This window comes from Seriola dumerili, unplaced genomic scaffold (assembly GCF_002260705.1).
Source record: "Seriola dumerili isolate Sdu_G_001 unplaced genomic scaffold, Sdu_1.0 BDQW01000050.1, whole genome shotgun sequence".
NCBI lineage: Eukaryota > Metazoa > Chordata > Actinopteri > Carangiformes > Carangidae > Seriola > Seriola dumerili.
The window spans coordinates 1,673,870-1,693,044 of record NW_019174305.1 but is presented as its reverse complement, the minus strand read 5'-3'; the positions used below and the strand labels follow the sequence as shown (position 1 = coordinate 1,693,044).

Below are 19,175 nucleotides of genomic sequence, written 5' to 3'. Positions count from 1 at the left end.
CCCACCCCCGCCACCCTCCCCTTCGCCGCTGAACTTCACCACAAACTCCAACCGAGCGCAAATCTTAGGAACTCAGTGAATGTTGACCTGTATTTATGAGCTGTATTAAAAGTGTATTATAATTAAAGAAAAAAGTATGAGTTTAAAGATTTTGTACATTTGTACTTGAATTTATGTCTAGATGTATATTTTCACTAAAGGTTGTATTGTACAAAAAGCCATAAAAGTACCACTTGAATGCATACATTACATTTTTATTTCCTTTATACCTTTTGGAATGAGTATGGATAATGTGTATTGGGGAGTTTTTTTTTTTTTTTAAGAAGCACAGTACCAGTAGTCTTTTATTTTTCTCAATGTAGCATAAGGCCGTTTTGTTTTTATATGTGCTGTATGTTTGTCATTGATTTGGCCAACGTGACGTGTTGTTAGCACATCAGATCCATCCCGTCCCAAACCAACCTGTAACCCTCAAGGCTCAGGTAGATCTGAATGACGGGCGTAGATCCAGATGAATCCAGTCTGACATTGCTGTGTTGATGCCATGCTGCTTAAACCTTCCCATGTTTCCCAGCTCTCCGCCTGCTCCTTTAACTTTTAGTTTGGAAGTCCGAGTTGATAATCCATGTCCTTCCCTCAGTCCAGCTAGGCAGGTGGCAGTGGAAAGAATGGCGTGTGTAGTAAACCGTCTTCTAGGTGCCTGTACCGGCTTGATTCTAGCAGAGATGGCGTGGATTTATTTCTGAGGAAATAGTCAGCAGTCAGCATGTGCAGCATTTAATATCTTTAAAATAAAAAGGAAATACTATGGAGGCCATTTTTAGGGACACAAAGCCTAATAGATATCATTCCTGGACCTCTCGAAATATCTTTCAAGAGCTTCAAAAGCCTCAGAACATTACTTTCAGATGCCAGATATGTGTTCCCTTTGGGAGCACAGCTGTTCAGTAAATGTCTGTTACATTATTCACTCAGGCAGAAGATTTTTTTTTTGGTTATTTCATATTTACTCCTCATTCACTTTTTCTGCTTTTGTCGTATTACTTGGCTTTGCCCTATTATGAACCTGTTTTATGTGCAGAGTGGAAAACCTCTCCCTTGAAATTTCTTAGTAATTTGCTACCCATATTTTGAGTACAGCAGAAAGCCTACAACTGGTTGACTGGTAAATGACTTCGAGCATAGAGACAGATGATGATGATGAGGATGATGGCGACGATGACACAGTATCAGAGATCTGACCTGCAGCTCACAATGGCTTCATCTAGACAACAAATTGCTGTTGCATCAAATTTACTTCTATTGATTCAGCTGTCAACAGCTATTAGCCTCTGCACTGAGTCAAGACACAGCCAGCTTAGGCCTCTGTGCCTGTTGATCATAGATAGCATGATGCCTGTCGGCCACTTATCCTGCTAGTAGACCTCCAGCTAGATCAGGCTTCAGCTGTGCTTGTGATAGAGATAATATGTGTTCAGTGTAACAGCGTCCACCTTTTAACTATTCCATTGAAATCCTGTATGTTATTGTCTGACAGGAATGACAGAAGACAGTTTCTTGTATGTGTGTAGACTGGGAGGAATTGGGGGGGGTAATGTCTAAACTCCTGCCTGCAGAGGCACCATCGTCTGTGTATAGGAACACTCGACCACTTGCAGAACCACAATTGTTGTGCATTATTGTCTTATAGAGGAAGTGTTTCCTATTCAAGTTAATCAATCATGAACAAATACATTTTCCCAAACATGTTGTAATCAGGATTCGTTATGTTCACTCTCTGTTTGTTCTCACTGGCATTTCAGAGGCATTTGAAGCCATTTCGCTTTTGAATTTTGCTTTTGAGGCAGTCGCTGTTTACTCCCCACCACCTGTTTTAATGCTGTGAATATCCAATCTGGACGTGTTAGCTTTGTGCGTGTATATTACACTGTATGCTAAAGCAGCTTTTGTTCAGTCTAATGCATTGAAGTAAATTAGCTATGCCCCTGTGCAGTAAGAATCAATTTACCTGAAGGATTGATTCATTATGATTCTATTTTTATTTTTCCCACAAAAAAAACAAAACAAACAATGTCTGCATTTTATCAATACAATAGTTTCAAATTGTGTAGGGGCTTGAATGTCACTTTATTGAATTTTTAATATTCAAAACTGCATACAGTTAAAATGGTACGCATGTAGTTCCCCATTTAGTAAACCAATTTGGAGAGTTGGCTTTTTCTAAAGTTTTGCCCCCTGTTGCACACTCCATCAAAATCAGGAGTTGAATATGTGCATCTAGCTGTTGCTGGCTTTTGTCACTTGAGTTTCTGAGTGTCTTTGTTTTCTGTTTTGGTTTTTGTTTTGTTTTTTGTTTTGCTCTCAGGCACATTTTGATGCTGATTTCTCTTGCCAATGTAGATTTTAGCCTTTTAGCTCTTTAGCCTCAAAAACCTTGTAAATTGTGTATTTCTAACATGTAACTAAGCTCTAACACACATTCACTCACACACACAGGGAAACTAAACTGTGTTTGCCACCCATGCCTCTGTCATTGTTTGGAGTAACTTTACTTTTATACCATCCATATAGCAGTAAAGATGTTTTGTTCAGTTCCATTGCACTATGGTGTGATTTGACAATGATTATATAGGAAGTGTCTTTAACCTTTTTGCCAATGATACCAAAAGCAACATTTAAGTAAAACAAATTTGTTTTGTTTGCCGAAGAATTTACTGAAGAGAGACAGACAGCCTTTATTATGTGTGCCAATTACCATGTTAATTTCTGACACCCCCCCTTATTTTTCAACCTCTTTATCCTTCCGTCCGTCCTGAGAGAAGTTCCTTCACATAAAGGAAATTTAAACAGCTCAACAGTTTTGAATGTCCGCACTAAGTGCATTTTAATGCCTGTTTTAAAAAAAAAAAAAAAATACATATGTTTTATTACTCAAGCATGTATTGGTTTGTAATACTTCAGGTTCCTTATATATGTAAATGATGACCTTCTAGTGCCAACATATCTCACTGGTATCTGAGGACAACTTTATAAATGGCTAAGTGACCAGCTGAGTTGGCCCGGTTTGAATACTTAAGCATTCCTTCTCTTCTGCCTTCCTCCAAGGCACTGATGGTGAGTCAGTCCCCCCCAAAAAACTGGGGTGATACTCATCAGAAGCTAGAGATCCTCAGTTCCTCGATGTCACTTGAGTCTAGTTTTGGGATAACCACGATACAAGTCTGGAAGGCCTCCAGGGTTTCACACTCTTCTGTCCAGATATGTCAGTTCAGTGATATTTTCAAGGAAGGAGGAATGGCATATGCATTATTGGTATTCAATCTGGGCCCGGGACTTATTGATTTTTCTTTTTTTTTTCTTTTTCTTTCTTTTTCTTTTGTATCTGTACAGTCATGTTGTTCAACCACTGCAGTCATTGTCAATTCTTGTACAAGTTGTATCACTGGTTGTTGTACCATATCTGACATTTGTAATTATGAAATAATACACTGCCATTTGTATAAAAAAAACGTGTGTCTTTACTTATTTGTGTCATATCTTATTTTGTTGTTTCTTGCAAATAAATAGGCATAGGAGGAATAAAAAATAGTGTCATGCCACAGGCTATGTTATGTTCAACCCACTATAAGTAACTGCACTGGTGGCATTAGAGGATATTTGCTACAGGTGGGACTTCATTAAAGCTGCCACTACTACCCCATTCATCCATTACACAGAAAATAATTGCATATTAAAGTTCTCTTTAAAGTACATCTCTTTCTATTGGACGGTTGTCTTTTCTCCATTCATTCTCTGCCACACCTACCGAGTCAGGGGTTGTGGGTATAATAAGCTACAGTATAAATGTAAATGTGAATGTGAGAGATGGACAACTTGGATTTCAATACACGTGATTTAGTCGCCTCCTCACTTTCACATTTTCCGCTCATACCCCCCTTGACACACCGATAAACTCCACTGCCACAACATTGGTCTTGCACCAATCTGTTTTCACAAGCTGGATTTCAGCGGTCCCGTGACAGCAACAATAACAACAAAAGAAAAAAAATCACAGTTAGTCATTGGTTCTTTCTCACGCCACTCAACATAAACACGCGGTCTGATTGGCTACTGAGGCTGCACCCTCTCCCCTCTCTGTCAAGCTGTCATATACTCCACTTCCCGGTGTGATTTGTCTGGCGAACGCAACGCTGCTTCAAAGATGGCTTGTAATCAACCAACGTTTTATTCATTTAGGAGTAATACTGTGGAAGAATAAGAGACCTCTTGCGCAAAGAGAAAGCGGAGAGCTGGTGGTAGTTGTCGCGAGCAGTGTTAGCACTCTCGTCGCTCTACGCACCGCTTTGCTCTCTCCGTGCGCTAACTTGTCCCCACTGTGCTAGCTAGTTAGCTGACATAGTAAATATTAGCTAGCCAAGCTAGCTTGCTTACTGTTGATTGCTAAAATGGCCACCATGGAGAAACTGATGAAGGCCTTTGAGTCTCTGAAGTCATTCCAGCAACAACAGGGACCACCAACCGCCGAGGAGCTTGTCCAGAGGCAGTAAGTAGATTTTAGTCTAATGGTGATTGCATAGCGAACTAACAGGCGCTGGGCTAGACAGGTAGCTTAGCTCGCTAGCTACGTTAGCGCCTCTCAGGTAAGCAAGGTTTAATAGTTAGCTTGAAGCTAGTTTAGGCTAACAGCCAGAGTCTAAGCTGGTATTTAAGCTTCTCTACTATCTTACACATGCTTCTTGCCAGACATTGCAGCTATGCCTAGCGAGGTTTCTTCTCTTGATATTCACGCCATACGAGTGTTAGCTTGGCAGGTTTGTAGGGTCAGACTAGCTGAACGATAGCCGACATAGAGGACGTCTGCCAATTGATGCCCACGCACCTGCAAAAGGGGTCAGGAACCAGTTAAACGGTTCAGTGTCTGCTTAATAAATTATTCTGAGCTGAGGCATTCTGTTTGAAAAGCCACGTTAATGTTTTAACGTTATGTAATTAATCACACAGAAGGACAGATATTATAACTAATTTCGCCGATGACTAGGTGCATCAATCGTCATATTAATGCCATATTAATGCACCTGTACTGACGTAATTTACCCCATCATGATCAGTGGAGCAAGTGATGCCTTATGCCTTGTTTGTGTTAGGCCCCTGCTCAGCAAACCAAGGAACACATGAGAGTATATATAATCAGCCTAGTCAGTCTTGCCAGGGGGATCTGTCGTGTTATGACCATGAATACTCGTAATGTTTGAATAGCACCCACGGACTCATCAGGCTCATCACCCAGTCCAGATGTCCATAAAATCTTCCCCTGCTCTCAGCAATACACTCTTTGTGATGTTTCTTCCTTTTGATTAGTATTACCAGTTTATTAACATAGTCAGGCAGTTTTCACTAATGTCATAAATAAATTTTAAATGTTATCTACAATGCTTTTGTCGTATGAAATTGGTGTGTTCCATGTAACCGCTCAAAGCCCTTATTCAGAATCGTGATACATCATTAAACTCAAATGAGTTTAAATTTGGTGAGCCAATAAGGACTTACGTTAGGGGGAAGCCAGGTCTCTCCCATCACGCATTGAGCTTCTGCTGTCAGTGGAAAGCAGCTGTGGTGCCAAAGCTGCAGCAGCCTGGCTCTTAGAAGATTATCATTCCTTTGTCAATGTGACAGTGCAGCAAGTAGTGATCAAGTCAGACAAAATTTTATTTGGCAGGCACTGAGTTATGATCAGTACAGGGGCAGGCCTGTGTCATGTCTAAGAAGTCATTGTTAGCAACTTTTATTGTTGTGTTTGTATGATGGCTGTAGTGTTCAGGAGGTTTACACAAGGAGGTCACTATTTTTGATCAATTATGTAACCACTGATAACATTGCAACCTCTATGCACACAGTGTGAAAGAGCAACTACTTTGAATCTATATCCATCATCGATCCTCCTACTCTGCATAATTTGCAGTATTATGTATCTAATGAAAAGAAATGCCTGCATATACTGTTAGATGGTGTAATGATGCCATAACCATGAATTTTGATTCTTCTCTCTTTCTGTATCCCCTTAGTAATCTTCAAAAACCTGCTTTACGCAACATTAGGGACAGGGTTTATACTGCTGCTTCCCTTTCACTTTGATATATGCTCTATGGTTAGATTTGGATAGGTTAGGTTAGACAGGTCTGAAGTTGTGGTCTTGTGAGTTTCCACTTTGAAGCATTTTGGTAGTCAAAAGTGTTTTAGATGGCCCATTCTCACTTTAATCGTGGAACACTATTAGATTTAGCTTCATTTTGTACGCTGGGATTCCTGTTATGCCCTCATGGATCTCTGTAGTTTAGTGTTTTCACTGAAATCTAATATTTTTATTATCTAGAGAAGTGAACAGTGTGTTGTATTTTCATTGTGCTGTTTGGCTGTTAGCAAGAGATTTAATTAAGATGGAGTGATTTCCAGCATTAGACTTTGACAAATGCACTGAATCTGAATCGCTCTCTCCAATCCTACTCCCTCTCTGCCTCCATCTCTCCTTTTCTTTGACTGCCTCTTGCTTTCTGCCACTTCTCTTCATGCTCCCCATATTTCTTCTTTCACAGGAAAAAGGAACAGGCCACCACAAAGAAGGACAGGGTGACCCACTGTCTGACGATATGTGAAAACATCGTAGCTCAGTCACTGAGGTAGGCCTTGTTAGTTGAACTTAAATTTTTTTTTTTCCCAATCACATTTTACAATTTACTAAGTTGTGTGATTACAGTTTACATAAGTTTAATGATGCCAGTTTGAGTTAGGCTAAGAGGGAACAAAATATTCTCACTTCTGACTTTATGCCAGAATTCAGTCACATTCTACCCATCATCATGTCCTGCCCTCAGGAATCTAGTTTATATTACTTTAAAACTGTAAGAGCAGCTAAGATTATATTGGCCTCTGCTGTTGAGGATTATCACAGCAGTCTGGAATTGAAACTGATCTCCAGTTCAGAAGTAGTCATGACTATAATCATCAACGATTCTCCACTAACATCTCAGCCTATCAAATTAAGTCTGAACTATTTAGCTACTCCAGAAGAAATCTAATGTATTACTACAAAACTGATCTATGTGCGAGTCATGTGTATGTGCGTGAGAAAGGAAAAGGCATTTGACTTAAATACAGCTGAATGGGAGACACTTGTGTGGGTATGTTCATTTGAACATTTGGTCTGTGAACATTAGACAGTAGTTTTATTGACACACAAAAACAATGTCTGTTGAAAGTTAAACGTGTTTGTGTTTAAGGACGTTTGCCTGACTTTTGTTCTCTTTGGTCCCGTGAACAGAACGTCTCCAGAGTTTCAGAAATTGCTGGGCATCGCCATGGAGATGTTCCTGCTCTGCAGTGATGACAGCGAATCGGATGTCCGAATGGTAGCCGATGAGTGCCTGAACAAAATCATCAAAGTAAGGAGGAAGTTATAAACTTTCAGCCAGGCTCCCTCAACATTCTCCTTCATTTTGCCTTAAAAAATAGGATCAATAGTGAATTGATGATAAGTACATTTTTAGTTGGTGCTCACTTGGGTCATGGTACACTTCCCTTTTTTTGGATCGCATGAAAAGATGTGATCAATTTAAAAACAATAAAAGATTATAAGTATTAGCAAAATTTACACCAAGCCATTATTTTTGTTGTTAAATTTTAAACAGGTTTTTATTGTTGAATCATCCATGTTGCTCAGAATGCTAATTTTTGATATTCATCTTCAGGCGCTGATGGACTCCAACCTGCCTCGACTGCAGCTGGAGCTGTACAAAGAAATTAAAAAGGTAATGAGATATGTGTCTGCGTCATGAGCCATTTTGTTGTGTGTTGTCATTCCTATAAGATATTGGTATGATTGTAGAAATGGTGATGAAATGCTTGTGGAGATGTTAATGAGTGTTGGTGTTCCTCTGTAGAACGGTGCCTCTCGGAGTCTGAGGGCTGCTTTGTGGAGGTTTGCTGAGCTTGCCCACCTCATCAGACCACAGAAATGCAGGTATAAGCACATATGCCCGAAAAAGGCTTCATTCACATGACAAGCAGGGATCCTATGTGGGGGGGACAACAAATTTGGTGTACTTTATAAACTTACTGTGCTCCTTTAAAAATCACTTTAAATGATTTCAAATATGGGGACCACCTTATTAAGCTAATTGTGTTTTCTTGATTATTTTTTAAGTATTTCAAACATAATCAGCTATGGTTGGGGGAAGCAACATCACTATCTAACCCAGCTTTAAATGCCCTTTACTCATCTTTGTTGTGTATGCCTTGTTACCCCTCTCTCCATCTCCACCTTGTGCTGCAGACCCTACCTGGTCAACCTGTTGCCGTGCCTCACCAGAATCACCAAGCGGCAGGAGGAGACGGTGCAGGAGACTCTGGCTGCAGCAATGCCCAAGATTATGGCAGCTTTGGGACACTTTGCCAATGATGGCGAGATCAAGGTATCTACAGAGGGTAGAAACAGTTGGAAATTGAATTTGGGCTCAGATTATTGTTGTTTTCAAACAATAGCTTTGCTTCAAATTTTGTCTTGACGAAATTGATGCTTCCTATCCTTTTTCCTCTCTGCTCCAGCCTTCTTGTAAACACACTGGACCTAGTTTACCTGAAAGCCATTTTATACTAGCTGAAATGGAACGTTGTTCCTAAGGATTCTCGACTTCAGAAGTACAGTGGGGTCCAAATGAAACTGTATATATTCCTCATGTTGGCTCTGTAGAAACATTCAACGTTTGAAGCGCTGTTCCTTTCCAATGAAATAAAAACCATGAAATAATTACTGCAAACAGACAAAATACAGGCTACAACACACCAACACACCCATACATGCCAAGACAGGAGGAAGTTGCAAAAGTAAGTGGACACCAAATACACGAAGTAGAAGTGTGTTTTCATTGTAGTCTAACCACGTTTGTCCCAGGTGCTGCTGAAGTCATTTGTGGCCAACCTGAAGTCCAGCTCCCCGACCATCAGACGGACAGCAGCAAGTTCAGCTGTCAGTGTGTGCCAACACTCCAGGCGCACCAGCTACTTCTACACCTGGCTGCTTAATGTGCTGCTGGGTAGGACACACAAAGCCCACACACATACTCTGTACACACACCTTCTTGCCTTCCAACTTTTTACTTGACAGTTAAGCTTATTTCAGCCAACTGCTTTTTAGTTACAGGTACCCAGGTGACAAATGTTCAGATTGGACAAAGAAAGATACACCCTCACCTTTTTTCCTTTTCCAGGACTGTTGGTTCCAGTGGATGAGGAGCACCCCAGCCACCTAATTCTAGGGGTGCTATTAACTCTTCGCTACCTGATGCCTCTGCTGCAGCAGCAAGTCAACACCACCAGCCTCAAAGGAAGCTTTGGAGTCATGAGGAAGGAGGCTGACGTACAGCCAACACCTGAACAGCTGCTACAGGTAAGGAGAAGAAGGTGATTGTGTCTGTGTCTGTGTGTGTGTGCGTGCGCGTGTGCGCGTGTCAGAAAGTTATTATAAAGTTTTGGCTCACTTTCCTGCTTGTGTCTTAAGGTGTACGAGCTCACACTACACTACACACAGCACTGGGATCACAATGTGGTCACAGCTGCTCTGGAGCTCCTGCAGCAGATGTTCAGGACTCCTCCGCCAGAGCTTCTGCACATGCTCATCACTGCTGGCAGCATTCCACATGCCACAGTGTTTCGCCAGGACATCGAGAGCCGTGCACGCTCTGGCAGCATCCTCGAGCTCATTGGTAAGCTTCGGACCGTGTTCATAAATCTTGTTATTCCTCTTGAACAGTGTGGGCCCTGCATTTGCTTCAGGTAGCTTTTAATTCATTAACCCATACTGACTTTGCAAGGACATTAGTCGACCAAACTGTGTTGGTGCTCCTCTCTAGTTTCTGCTGTGGTCTGTGTTTGTGGCCTTTTTCTTTGCTTGCTAACTGGTTCCCTGTAACTAATTGGTTGTGTTTCCTATGAGTCCTTCTGAGCTTTTGCTGCTTTTCTCTTCATCACCTCCCGTTTCTACTTCCTGTTTATCTGCCACTTGCAGCGGGGGGAGGGTCTTCCTGCAGTCCACTCCTTCTCAGGAAACAGAGAGGTGACTAGTCTATTTATCTCCTCTGCTCACCTCTACCCTCTCACTCAAGTTCCAGTCGGGGCTTGGGTAAATTTACCTTTGACTGGGTCACTTAAGACAGTTGATTTTCCTCTAAATTCTTGATCAATAGTATTTGAATTTTCATGTGTTATTAATTTGAATGCACTCAGTTTGAAGTAAATTGCTCATGCCCAGGTGTTTTTTCCTCTGTTAAGCTGGTGTTAATGCTTAAATGTTTAATTGACATTAAAACTGTTTTTTTGTTTGTTTTTTTAAAAGGTAAAATGCTTTCTGGAGAGGAGGATGGGTTGGAGGATGACCCTGAGAGGACAGAGGTGACCACTGGTGCCTTCACAGGTGAGATATATCACCCAGAATGCATAGTAATTTGGCAAATGTGGCAGTCTTACCAACTAGACTTCAGTAACTTCACACTTCAAACCAGATGGCAATGCCCCAATCTGAAATAAAAAAAGTGATATGGTGTATTTCTGTCCTCCTAGCGTCAGTCGTTGGTGCAGACAGCTCCTCCGCAGCCCAGGTTGACATCATCACAGAGCAGCCACGTTCTTCCCAGCATACCCTGCAGCCTGGTGACTCCGTGGACCTCAGTGCCTCCTCAGAGCAGGGCGGAGGTGGAGGCGGGACATCTGCATCAGACACTCCAGAGTCACCCAATGACAACGAGGAGGAAATGCTGAGCCGGAGCTCCAGTGGCGGGGCCAACATTACTCCAGAGACGGCTGACTACACCACACCAGAAAACGCCACGCCGGAGGGAGGACCCTTGGGAGAGGGCGGAACTCTGCTTGGCACTAATGATCGCTCACTCCCACCCAGCGACTCTTCCCAGACCACCACAGAGGGCCCAGACTCAGCTGTCACTCCCTCAGACGTAGCAGAACTGGTCAGTGTGACTGTATGGGCATCCAAGAGAGATTTGATTAGTTTCAGGGCAACAGCTTGAGGATACAGCATTTTATTTTTGTATATGTGTGTAGAATACAGTGCGCTCTTCCCTAGATACCCGAAAGACTCACCTTGGGGTCTGTATGTAATGACCAAGTACCCGGTTTATGAATGATGCTCCAGTACACCTCATAGAATTAGGATTTGTAGAATGGACAAAAAAATGAATTCCTACTTCTGTTTGGCACAACAGCTACAGTTCTATGTAAACCCCCTGCAGTGTCAATGCACTGCTACTTTATATTTCATGAACTTATAAAATATGAAAAAATCGTAATTGTGGCATTTACAAAAGTTGGTGCAAGTTTAAGTCGGTCCTTAGTAAACCTTCCTTTGGCAGATATCACTTTGTTTGTAGCAGCTAAGAGTCTTTCTGTTCTTGATTCAGGGATTTTCACCCACTCTTCTTGCAGATCACGTCAAATTCTGAGATACTTTTAGGCTGTCGTCCACACACCGCATGTTTTAAGATCTACCTAGAGCATTTCACTGATGTTTAGGTCAGGAGACTGTGAGGGCTGCTTCAAAAGCCTCAGCTTGTGTTTCTTGAAGCAGTTCGTGGTGGATTTTGCACGTAGTGACATTTGCATCCAGAATTTACTGATATTTAGTGGAACCCACTATCCTAGCAATGTTTAATGTGCCACTGACTGCCACACAAATCCAAAGCAGAATATTTCCACCCCATGTGTAACAGTTACTTACTATTAAAATGGAAATGGGAATATGTATGTTAGAACTTTAGATATAGACATTGTGGTTATGGCCTTGTCCCACTGGCCTGCTGTAGCACAAAGTCTTAAACACATTGGAAAGTGGCTGACAGTTATGTTTGAAATATTGGTTTTGGTAGTTGGAATGGAGTAAAAATGCAAACTCAGATGTTACAGTATTTTATAAAATTGTCACATCTGCTCCTCATAACACATTGAACAAAATGTGATGTCACAGCCTATATTGAATCCACTGAGTCTTTGGGAGGCAGGTTCATGTTGACCTGTGACTCTCTGGAGACACTTTGTTGTGAGATTGTCCATTCTAACAATTCTACCTCTATGATCTTGCCCCCCTCACCTTTATCCTTCTCCCCACTCCATTGCCGCAGTCGCGCACTCCATTGCCGCGGGTGATTGAGCCGTCCCCACCCTCGCCAACTTCCACCGAGGGTCCCGATGCCACAGACAGTGACTCTTCTGTCTACACTGCTTCCTCTTCGTCTTCTTCTTTCTCTTTCTCCTCCTCTTCTTCCTTCTATGCCACCTCTTCCTCTAGCAGTAGTGACAAGGTCAGCCAATTGGACACTGAAAACGAGTGGGAGGGGCTTGCTTGTCTGGAAAGTTTTGGCTTTCTTCATTCTTTCTCCTTTCGCTCGCTTGTTCGTCTCAACCCGTGCACAGAATTCTTTCCTGCTTTTGGCTACTTTCCCCTCTCTACTGTACTGTCACTGACAGTACATTGTGCCCCTTGTTTTCCTTGTTTCCAGTAATTCCCCTCCCAAAAATGAGATGCCTTTGAAAGACCTTTGTAAAAACAAGCAACCCCGATAACCCATGTTTACTGGCTTGCCATGAAGTTCAAAACTAGAAGCATGAAGGCCGTCTGTTCCTTAATTATTTTCCCTATACCCTTTCGAGAGGCTATGACGGGCTTTTGTTCCAGTGGAAGCCAAACCTGGTGAAATAGACAATATTTTTCAAATTCCTCAAGAGTACTTCATAGATGCATCTTCCTAGGAGGAAGTCTTGTCACCAAACTAGGTTTCTATAAAAGGTCATGCAGATGATGTAAAAATCATGTGTACTTCAAGTGGAAAATAAGAAGTAAAAGTAAGAGTTGCCTGATCGAGGGGAAATGAATTTCAGAGTCAAATAGTTTGGATCAAAAGCTTGCTCTTCCTCTGGCGGCCTGTGGCAACCACAACTGAAGAGTTTATCAAGCCTGTGCTTTTTTTTCCTGTATGCAGTTGATTTGCTGTAAATTGTGTCAGACCCGAGCATGATTCAGTAGAGTTTGAACAGGGGAGCAGTCGTTTGACTTCCAGTTCTAGCCATTTGTTGTGCCGTGTCTTTGTCCTCAACCCAGCAAATCTAACTCAGTGACTCAAAACTCTTTAGGTGTCCTTTGCATGCGGTTGCATTTTAAACTGAAACGGATTGTCGCGTTTGGTGTATTTGCAAAGCTGAGTTTAGTTCCCTTCTGGAGTCATGTGTTTTTGTGTCTGTGCATAAGGTGCTGGATGGCAGTGAGAGTCAGTACTCTGGGATGCAGATTGGAACACTACAGGATGAAGAAGATGAAGGAGCTGCACCGTCCTCCCAAGAAGAACCACCAGAACCATTCCTGCAGTCAGCACTGGGTATGTTTGTGTACAAAGATATACACACAGACAGGCTCTGCTCTCATTGATATGAAGTCTTGATCATGGTTATTGTGTCTGTGTTTGTGTGCAGCTCTGAGCAAGCCTCATCTGTTTGAGGGTCGAGGTCACAACCGGCAGGGTTCAGACAGCAGTGTGGACCGCTTCATACCAAAGGACGAACCTGCTGAACCCGAACCTGACAACAAGGTAAAGACGCATCCTCCAAAAAAAAAAACCTCAGTGCCAGTGTTTCACAGTGGAAGTTCATATAATATGAGCAATATAAGCAAGACAACAAATGATCCTGTGTCTGATTATGTTTCTTCTCTGCCTGCGTCTTAGCCATCACGGATAAAAGGTTCTATTGGACATTACACAGACCAGGGGATGGAGCCACTGGTGCACTGTGTACGTCTTCTGGCTGCTTCTTTCCTGCTGACAGGGCGTAAGAATGGTGAGTGATTTATAAAAACTGCCCAAAATGCGTCAAATGCAGGCTATATCTTTATAGAATCGTTTGAGATGTGCTTGTGATCAAAGATGTCTGAATTAATTAACTTAAACCAACAGTAGAGATGGGTGGTATGACTTCAAATCAATATCACAATTATTTCAAACTTTTACCTTGATTACGATAAAAGAACAATTACTTTGGCGCTTTTCGGCCTCTCTTTTTTTGAGCCGTGCGCTCTTCATATTCAGCGATGCGATTGTGTTCCAAGTATATTCCAAACATATTGCTGGTGTTACCTTTTGGGTACTGAAATTGTTTTTTTCTGTAGTGTTTGCATTTGACTTTTTTGTTCGACAGCATCTTCTCTGAAGTCAAAATGTTCCCAAACAATGGACATGGCGTTCTCTTTAGGTAGAAGCTTCTCGGATTGAGGCTCATTATCTCCAGCTTCACTTTGAGTGAATGCTGACTAACATTAGTGACACAAGACTGAATGTGAGGTAGTGTTTTTTTTTTAAGGGGACAGTTCTTGAAAGCATGCATTAGGGAAAGTAATAACCAATTTAACTGACATGAGCTTGATGAAGTCGGTGAGAGGTTTTTAAATGGTGTTTAACTGCCAACCCCTAAGGGAAACTACTTGGTTGTCTACTAATGTCTCTTCTCTGTGTTTCTCAAGGTCTGATCCCTGACAAGGAGGTGCGAGTGAGTGTGAAGGCCCTGGCAGTCAGCTGTGTTGGGGCAGCAGCAGCGTTACATCCTGAAGCCTTCTTTAATTCCCTCTACCTGGAGCCGCTGGACGGCATTCCAGCAGAAGGTAGGGGCACCAAATATGAAGACAATCCTATTTAAATGACGTGTGACACCTAAATAGGTTAGTATTAAGACAAGGCTGTCTAGATCTGGCATGTGTTTTTTGGACCGAATTAATATTGCAATAATAATTATAATAATCATAATATATAATTAAGCTCATCCCACTCAGTCAGATGTGTTTTATTAATTTTTAAAACAACAAAATTAAAATTTTCAGGGCAAAAAACTGTATATCCACAAGGCTGTTTTCACTCATTAGCTGATCTCTGGTCAGGGTGAAGGTGGGAGGAGCTGTACAGGAAACAGTGTGATGTCACTGGACTCCCTGAGCTAGTAAAGTAGCAGCAGGTGATGTCAATTAAGCACAGTCTGTATACACCCAGTCCTAATCAAGCAATAAGTGAAAAAACCTGTGTAGGTGAACCACATGCTCTCACACCTTCATGTGGGGCTGCGCACCTCTGATTTAACATGATACATATTGGGCTTAAAACAGTGCACGCTGGTTATAAATTCTGTCTGACTTTTGTTGGTGCTGCAGAACATCACCGTGTCATATGACATGTAAACCTCATAGGAGCAAGGCTGCTCCAGTTTTCTCTCCTCCGGTTGCAGCAACAGAGAACCACCTCTGTCACCGGCCATCACGTCGGTCAAAACGAAAGCAGGAGTGGATTTTTTTCTGAAATGTTCTGATCCTTATGATCTTCCATAAGGAGTAATTTCAAGTGTTTTATGGAACACAATAAGCCTAGTTCACAGCAGATATTTGACTTGTCATTGTTGGAAAAGCTTTGGTATTTCGAATAACACTAACAATGGCTTTGTTGAATTCCTGTGTCCCAGTTAGTGATGACAGTGAGCCGGTATGTACAATAGCAGGAAACTGAATCTGCTAAATGGAATTCAGCTTTTCCTTCTGCGACATATCAAAACGTCTTCAGTGGAAAGGACTTGTGTATTTTTGACAGCTAATGCAATGGAAGAATTAGTCAGTTACAAATGCATTTATTTGCAACTATATTTATGTGTACTTTCTACTGTGTCTTTAGCTCTGTCTTTGACCCCCTCCCTTTCTCTGTCCCCTTGCAGAGCAGCAATATATCAGTGATGTGCTGTGTCTCATTGACCATGGGGACCCCCAGATCAGAGGGGCCACAGCCATCCTCTGTGGAGCCATCATGCAGGCCGCACTCACCAAAACACGTTACAACATACACACCTGGCTGGCCAGTGTGCAAAGTGCAACAGGTGTGTATCTGTGTGTGTGTGTGTGTGTGTGTGTGTGTGTGTGTTTGGGGTATTTGCACAGGTGTGTTTCTCTTGGTGCTGACATGATGAAAGTCTGGATTGTATTTAACGGTACTCCTATCACCCATCTCTCCTGTCCAGGTAACCCTTTGTCCCTGGTGGACTTGGTGCCTTTGCTCCAGAAAACTCTCAAAGATGAATCCTCCGTCACCTGCAAGATGGCTTGCTCTGCAGTGAGGGTAAGACAGATCTGCACGAGTGTATCAACACTCTGTGTGTTTGTGCTTGTGTTTGAGTCTTACCTTTTTATTTAATGTGTTTCAGCACTGCATCATGACGGTGTGCAGCAGTACCCTCAGTGAGCTGGGCTTGCAGTTGGTGATAGACCTGCTGGCTCTGAGGGACTTATCCTATTGGCTCGTTCGCACTGAGCTCTTGGAGACGCTGGCTGAAATGGACTTCCGGTAGGATAAACTTTTTTTTTTAACCATCTTACTATAGTGACTGGACTGAGCACTTCCATAATCAGCATCACCATAACCTACACAATGTCTTTTTAGATACACTGCATTTTTAGATAAAAATGCAACATGACACAACTTTAGCAGAAACTCACCATTATAATGTATTACCTGTGACTGCCTTTTAAAGATTCACTCATTCCTGCATTTTAGATTACTTAATTTCCTGGAGAGGAAAACAGAGACTCTGCACAAAGGCGATCATCACTATACTGGGGTAAGTTCTTCAGCCTACCCTCTATGTATTCTCTGCTGTACAAATTGCAAGTCTTACTGTTTTAGATACATTAACACACATGCAGGATGTATCATTTTCAGTTTTAGTTTCCTTGACTGAGTCCTAATTTGTCCATATTCTTCTCCATATAGCATCTGCGGCTGCAGGACAGGATCCTGAATGATGTGGTCATCCGTCTGTTGGGAGATGATGATCCAAGAGTGCGGCATGTGGCCGCCTCTGCTGTCAGCAGGTACACTGTCTTCGCTGTCTTATCACAGTGTATTGTCAGTGTCATGCATCTTGTGTATAATGGACTTAACTGCACATTTTTAAGCCCTACCCTTGTGTCTCTGTGGTCGTCTCTTTACCAGACTGGTTCCTAGGTTGTTCTATGACTGTGACCAGGGCCAGGTGGACCCGGTGGTGGCTATTGCCCGGGACCAGAGTTCAGTTTACCTGCAGCTGCTTATGCATGAGACACAACCCCCGTCCCAGTTCACCGTTACTACAATCACAAGGTACACGCATACATTTTCATTTGGTGTCACATCTCACAGGCTCTCTATGGCATCCTATTGAGAAATGATTGTTGAGATCATTGGCCATGTGTTTATTTTCATGGTGCCTACAGTATATTTTATTGTACTACTGAAGCTTTGATCTTGGTCTTATTTTCAAGCCTTAGTACCAAAAAGTTTTCTACACCTGAGGAACTGCTCTTTTCTCTGCCAGGACGTACAGAGGCTTCAACCTGTCCAACACTGTGTCTGATGTCACATTGGAGAACAATTTGTCCAGAGTTGTTTCTGCCGTCTCCCACGCGTTCACCTCCTCTACCTCCAGAGCCCTAACTGTAAGCTTCCTGTCATGCATATAAAGCCTTAACTTATTTGCTGCTGTATAACATGTTACTGGTGTTTTTGCTTTTGTATTTTCATAACATGTGTAAATACCATTCCTATGCGTCTCTGCAGTTTGGCTGCTGTGAGGCCCTGTGCCTCCTGGCTGCAAATTTTCCAGTGTGCACATGGAGCACAGGCTGGCACTGCGGCTATGTCAGCTCCAGTAGCAGCTTTTCTTCCCGCTCTAGTCTGAGCCGCAGCAGGGGCAGGGCCCTCAGGTTTGTGTACCCTCTCTCCCTTGTGAATTTATTCTTTCCTGCCAGTCTTGTTGCATAATATGCCACACAACACGGACTTTCTATACATTTCATTTCTAATACTATATACACACCTGACTATTGCCTCACTGTCCTTCCTCCAGTCTGTCCCAGCCCAGCGTTGCTCCAGGCTCTTCCACCTCCACATCTGCACCAGACACTGAGCGGAGGACTCTGACAGTGGGGATGGCCAACATGGTCCTCTCCTTACTTTCCTCCGCCTGGTTTCCACTGGATCTGTCTGCACATCAGGATGCACTTTTGCTTTCTGGCAATCTGCTTGCCGGTGGGTAATATACACTAAAATTTCACAGTGTTACTCATGTAGCTTGCAATTATACTTATTTCCAAACATATTACCACTCCTCAACTCTCAGGGTAAATCAGTAATGTTATTGATTATCCTGTCTGATAATAATGTTCACAGCTGTGGCTCCTAAATGCATGCGCAACCCATGGGCTGGAGAGGAGGAAGGCAGCAGTGGGAGCTCGAATACCAGTGGCGGCCCAAATAAGATGGAAGAACCCTGGGCAGCGCTGTCAGAGCGCTCCCTGGTGGCCATGCTGGAGCAGCTCTTCTCCCACCTACTCAAGGTCCTCAACATCTGTGCCCATGTGCTGGATGACACACCCCCAGGACCAGCAGTTAAGGTAAGTCTGATAGAGAGAGAGATTTATTTGTCCGGTTTGATTGGCTCATCGTGAAACCGATTATTTGAAAGCCACTTTTTTGTGACATTTATCTACAAGATGTATCTGCAGGAAGGCCATTATATTAAGTTGATTTTGTGTATCCTGTTCTGTTTAGGCCACCCTCCCCTCCCTGAGCAACACCCCTTCCCTCAGTCCCATCCGCAGGAAAGGCAAGGAGAAGGAGGCTGCCGAGCCCAGTGCTGCCCCAATGAGCCCAAAGAAAAGCAATGAGGTCAACACAGGTACAGGCACACCTCACCATTCTCTAACAGAGCTCGTCTGTCAGTGAGCTTTTCATAAGGTGTTGCTGTTTGCGCTTTTTGTGAGCAGGTGTGGTGTAAAATTGTAAAAGTATTATCACACTTGTAAGAGGGGCTGTTATAATTTGACAGTTTCTGACAGCAGGAGCCATCATCTCCTCACACAGTTACTTTATACAGAGATATGACATGATGTCTTTGAAGAAATTACAATAAGAAATCACATTATGCAGCTGTGTCTTGATGGATTTGATACATTAGGTAAACAGCCTTCCTTACCTCTGTAATGAATAGCTTGATTTTAAAGGTTAACGCTATAGGCACTAGTTTCATCAGACTGGTCTCTTTTGGATTTTTTCTCTACACAG

At 42.6% G+C, this 19,175-nt stretch overlaps 1 protein-coding gene across 1 annotated transcript in view; it reads left to right on the top strand.

Moving 5' to 3' along the window:
- Nucleotides 1–4,189: 4,189 nt before the first annotated feature.
- Nucleotides 4,190–19,175, top strand: part of htt (huntingtin) — a 32,612-nt gene continuing 17,626 nt past the window's right edge. The window contains exons 1-26 of the mRNA XM_022739988.1: nucleotides 4,190–4,543; nucleotides 6,591–6,674; nucleotides 7,316–7,436; nucleotides 7,743–7,802; nucleotides 7,935–8,014; nucleotides 8,327–8,465; nucleotides 8,945–9,086; nucleotides 9,261–9,439; nucleotides 9,551–9,755; nucleotides 10,385–10,462; nucleotides 10,609–11,012; nucleotides 13,304–13,430; nucleotides 13,525–13,640; nucleotides 13,776–13,887; nucleotides 14,567–14,704; nucleotides 15,796–15,954; nucleotides 16,096–16,193; nucleotides 16,279–16,418; nucleotides 16,629–16,692; nucleotides 16,845–16,945; nucleotides 17,067–17,213; nucleotides 17,428–17,548; nucleotides 17,670–17,815; nucleotides 17,959–18,140; nucleotides 18,282–18,505; nucleotides 18,663–18,789. Coding sequence (XP_022595709.1) covers nucleotides 4,446–4,543; nucleotides 6,591–6,674; nucleotides 7,316–7,436; nucleotides 7,743–7,802; nucleotides 7,935–8,014; nucleotides 8,327–8,465; nucleotides 8,945–9,086; nucleotides 9,261–9,439; nucleotides 9,551–9,755; nucleotides 10,385–10,462; nucleotides 10,609–11,012; nucleotides 13,304–13,430; nucleotides 13,525–13,640; nucleotides 13,776–13,887; nucleotides 14,567–14,704; nucleotides 15,796–15,954; nucleotides 16,096–16,193; nucleotides 16,279–16,418; nucleotides 16,629–16,692; nucleotides 16,845–16,945; nucleotides 17,067–17,213; nucleotides 17,428–17,548; nucleotides 17,670–17,815; nucleotides 17,959–18,140; nucleotides 18,282–18,505; nucleotides 18,663–18,789 — 3,592 coding nt within the window. The 5' untranslated portion in view covers nucleotides 4,190–4,445. The remainder of the gene's footprint in view (nucleotides 4,544–6,590; nucleotides 6,675–7,315; nucleotides 7,437–7,742; nucleotides 7,803–7,934; nucleotides 8,015–8,326; nucleotides 8,466–8,944; nucleotides 9,087–9,260; nucleotides 9,440–9,550; nucleotides 9,756–10,384; nucleotides 10,463–10,608; nucleotides 11,013–13,303; nucleotides 13,431–13,524; nucleotides 13,641–13,775; nucleotides 13,888–14,566; nucleotides 14,705–15,795; nucleotides 15,955–16,095; nucleotides 16,194–16,278; nucleotides 16,419–16,628; nucleotides 16,693–16,844; nucleotides 16,946–17,066; nucleotides 17,214–17,427; nucleotides 17,549–17,669; nucleotides 17,816–17,958; nucleotides 18,141–18,281; nucleotides 18,506–18,662; nucleotides 18,790–19,175) is intronic.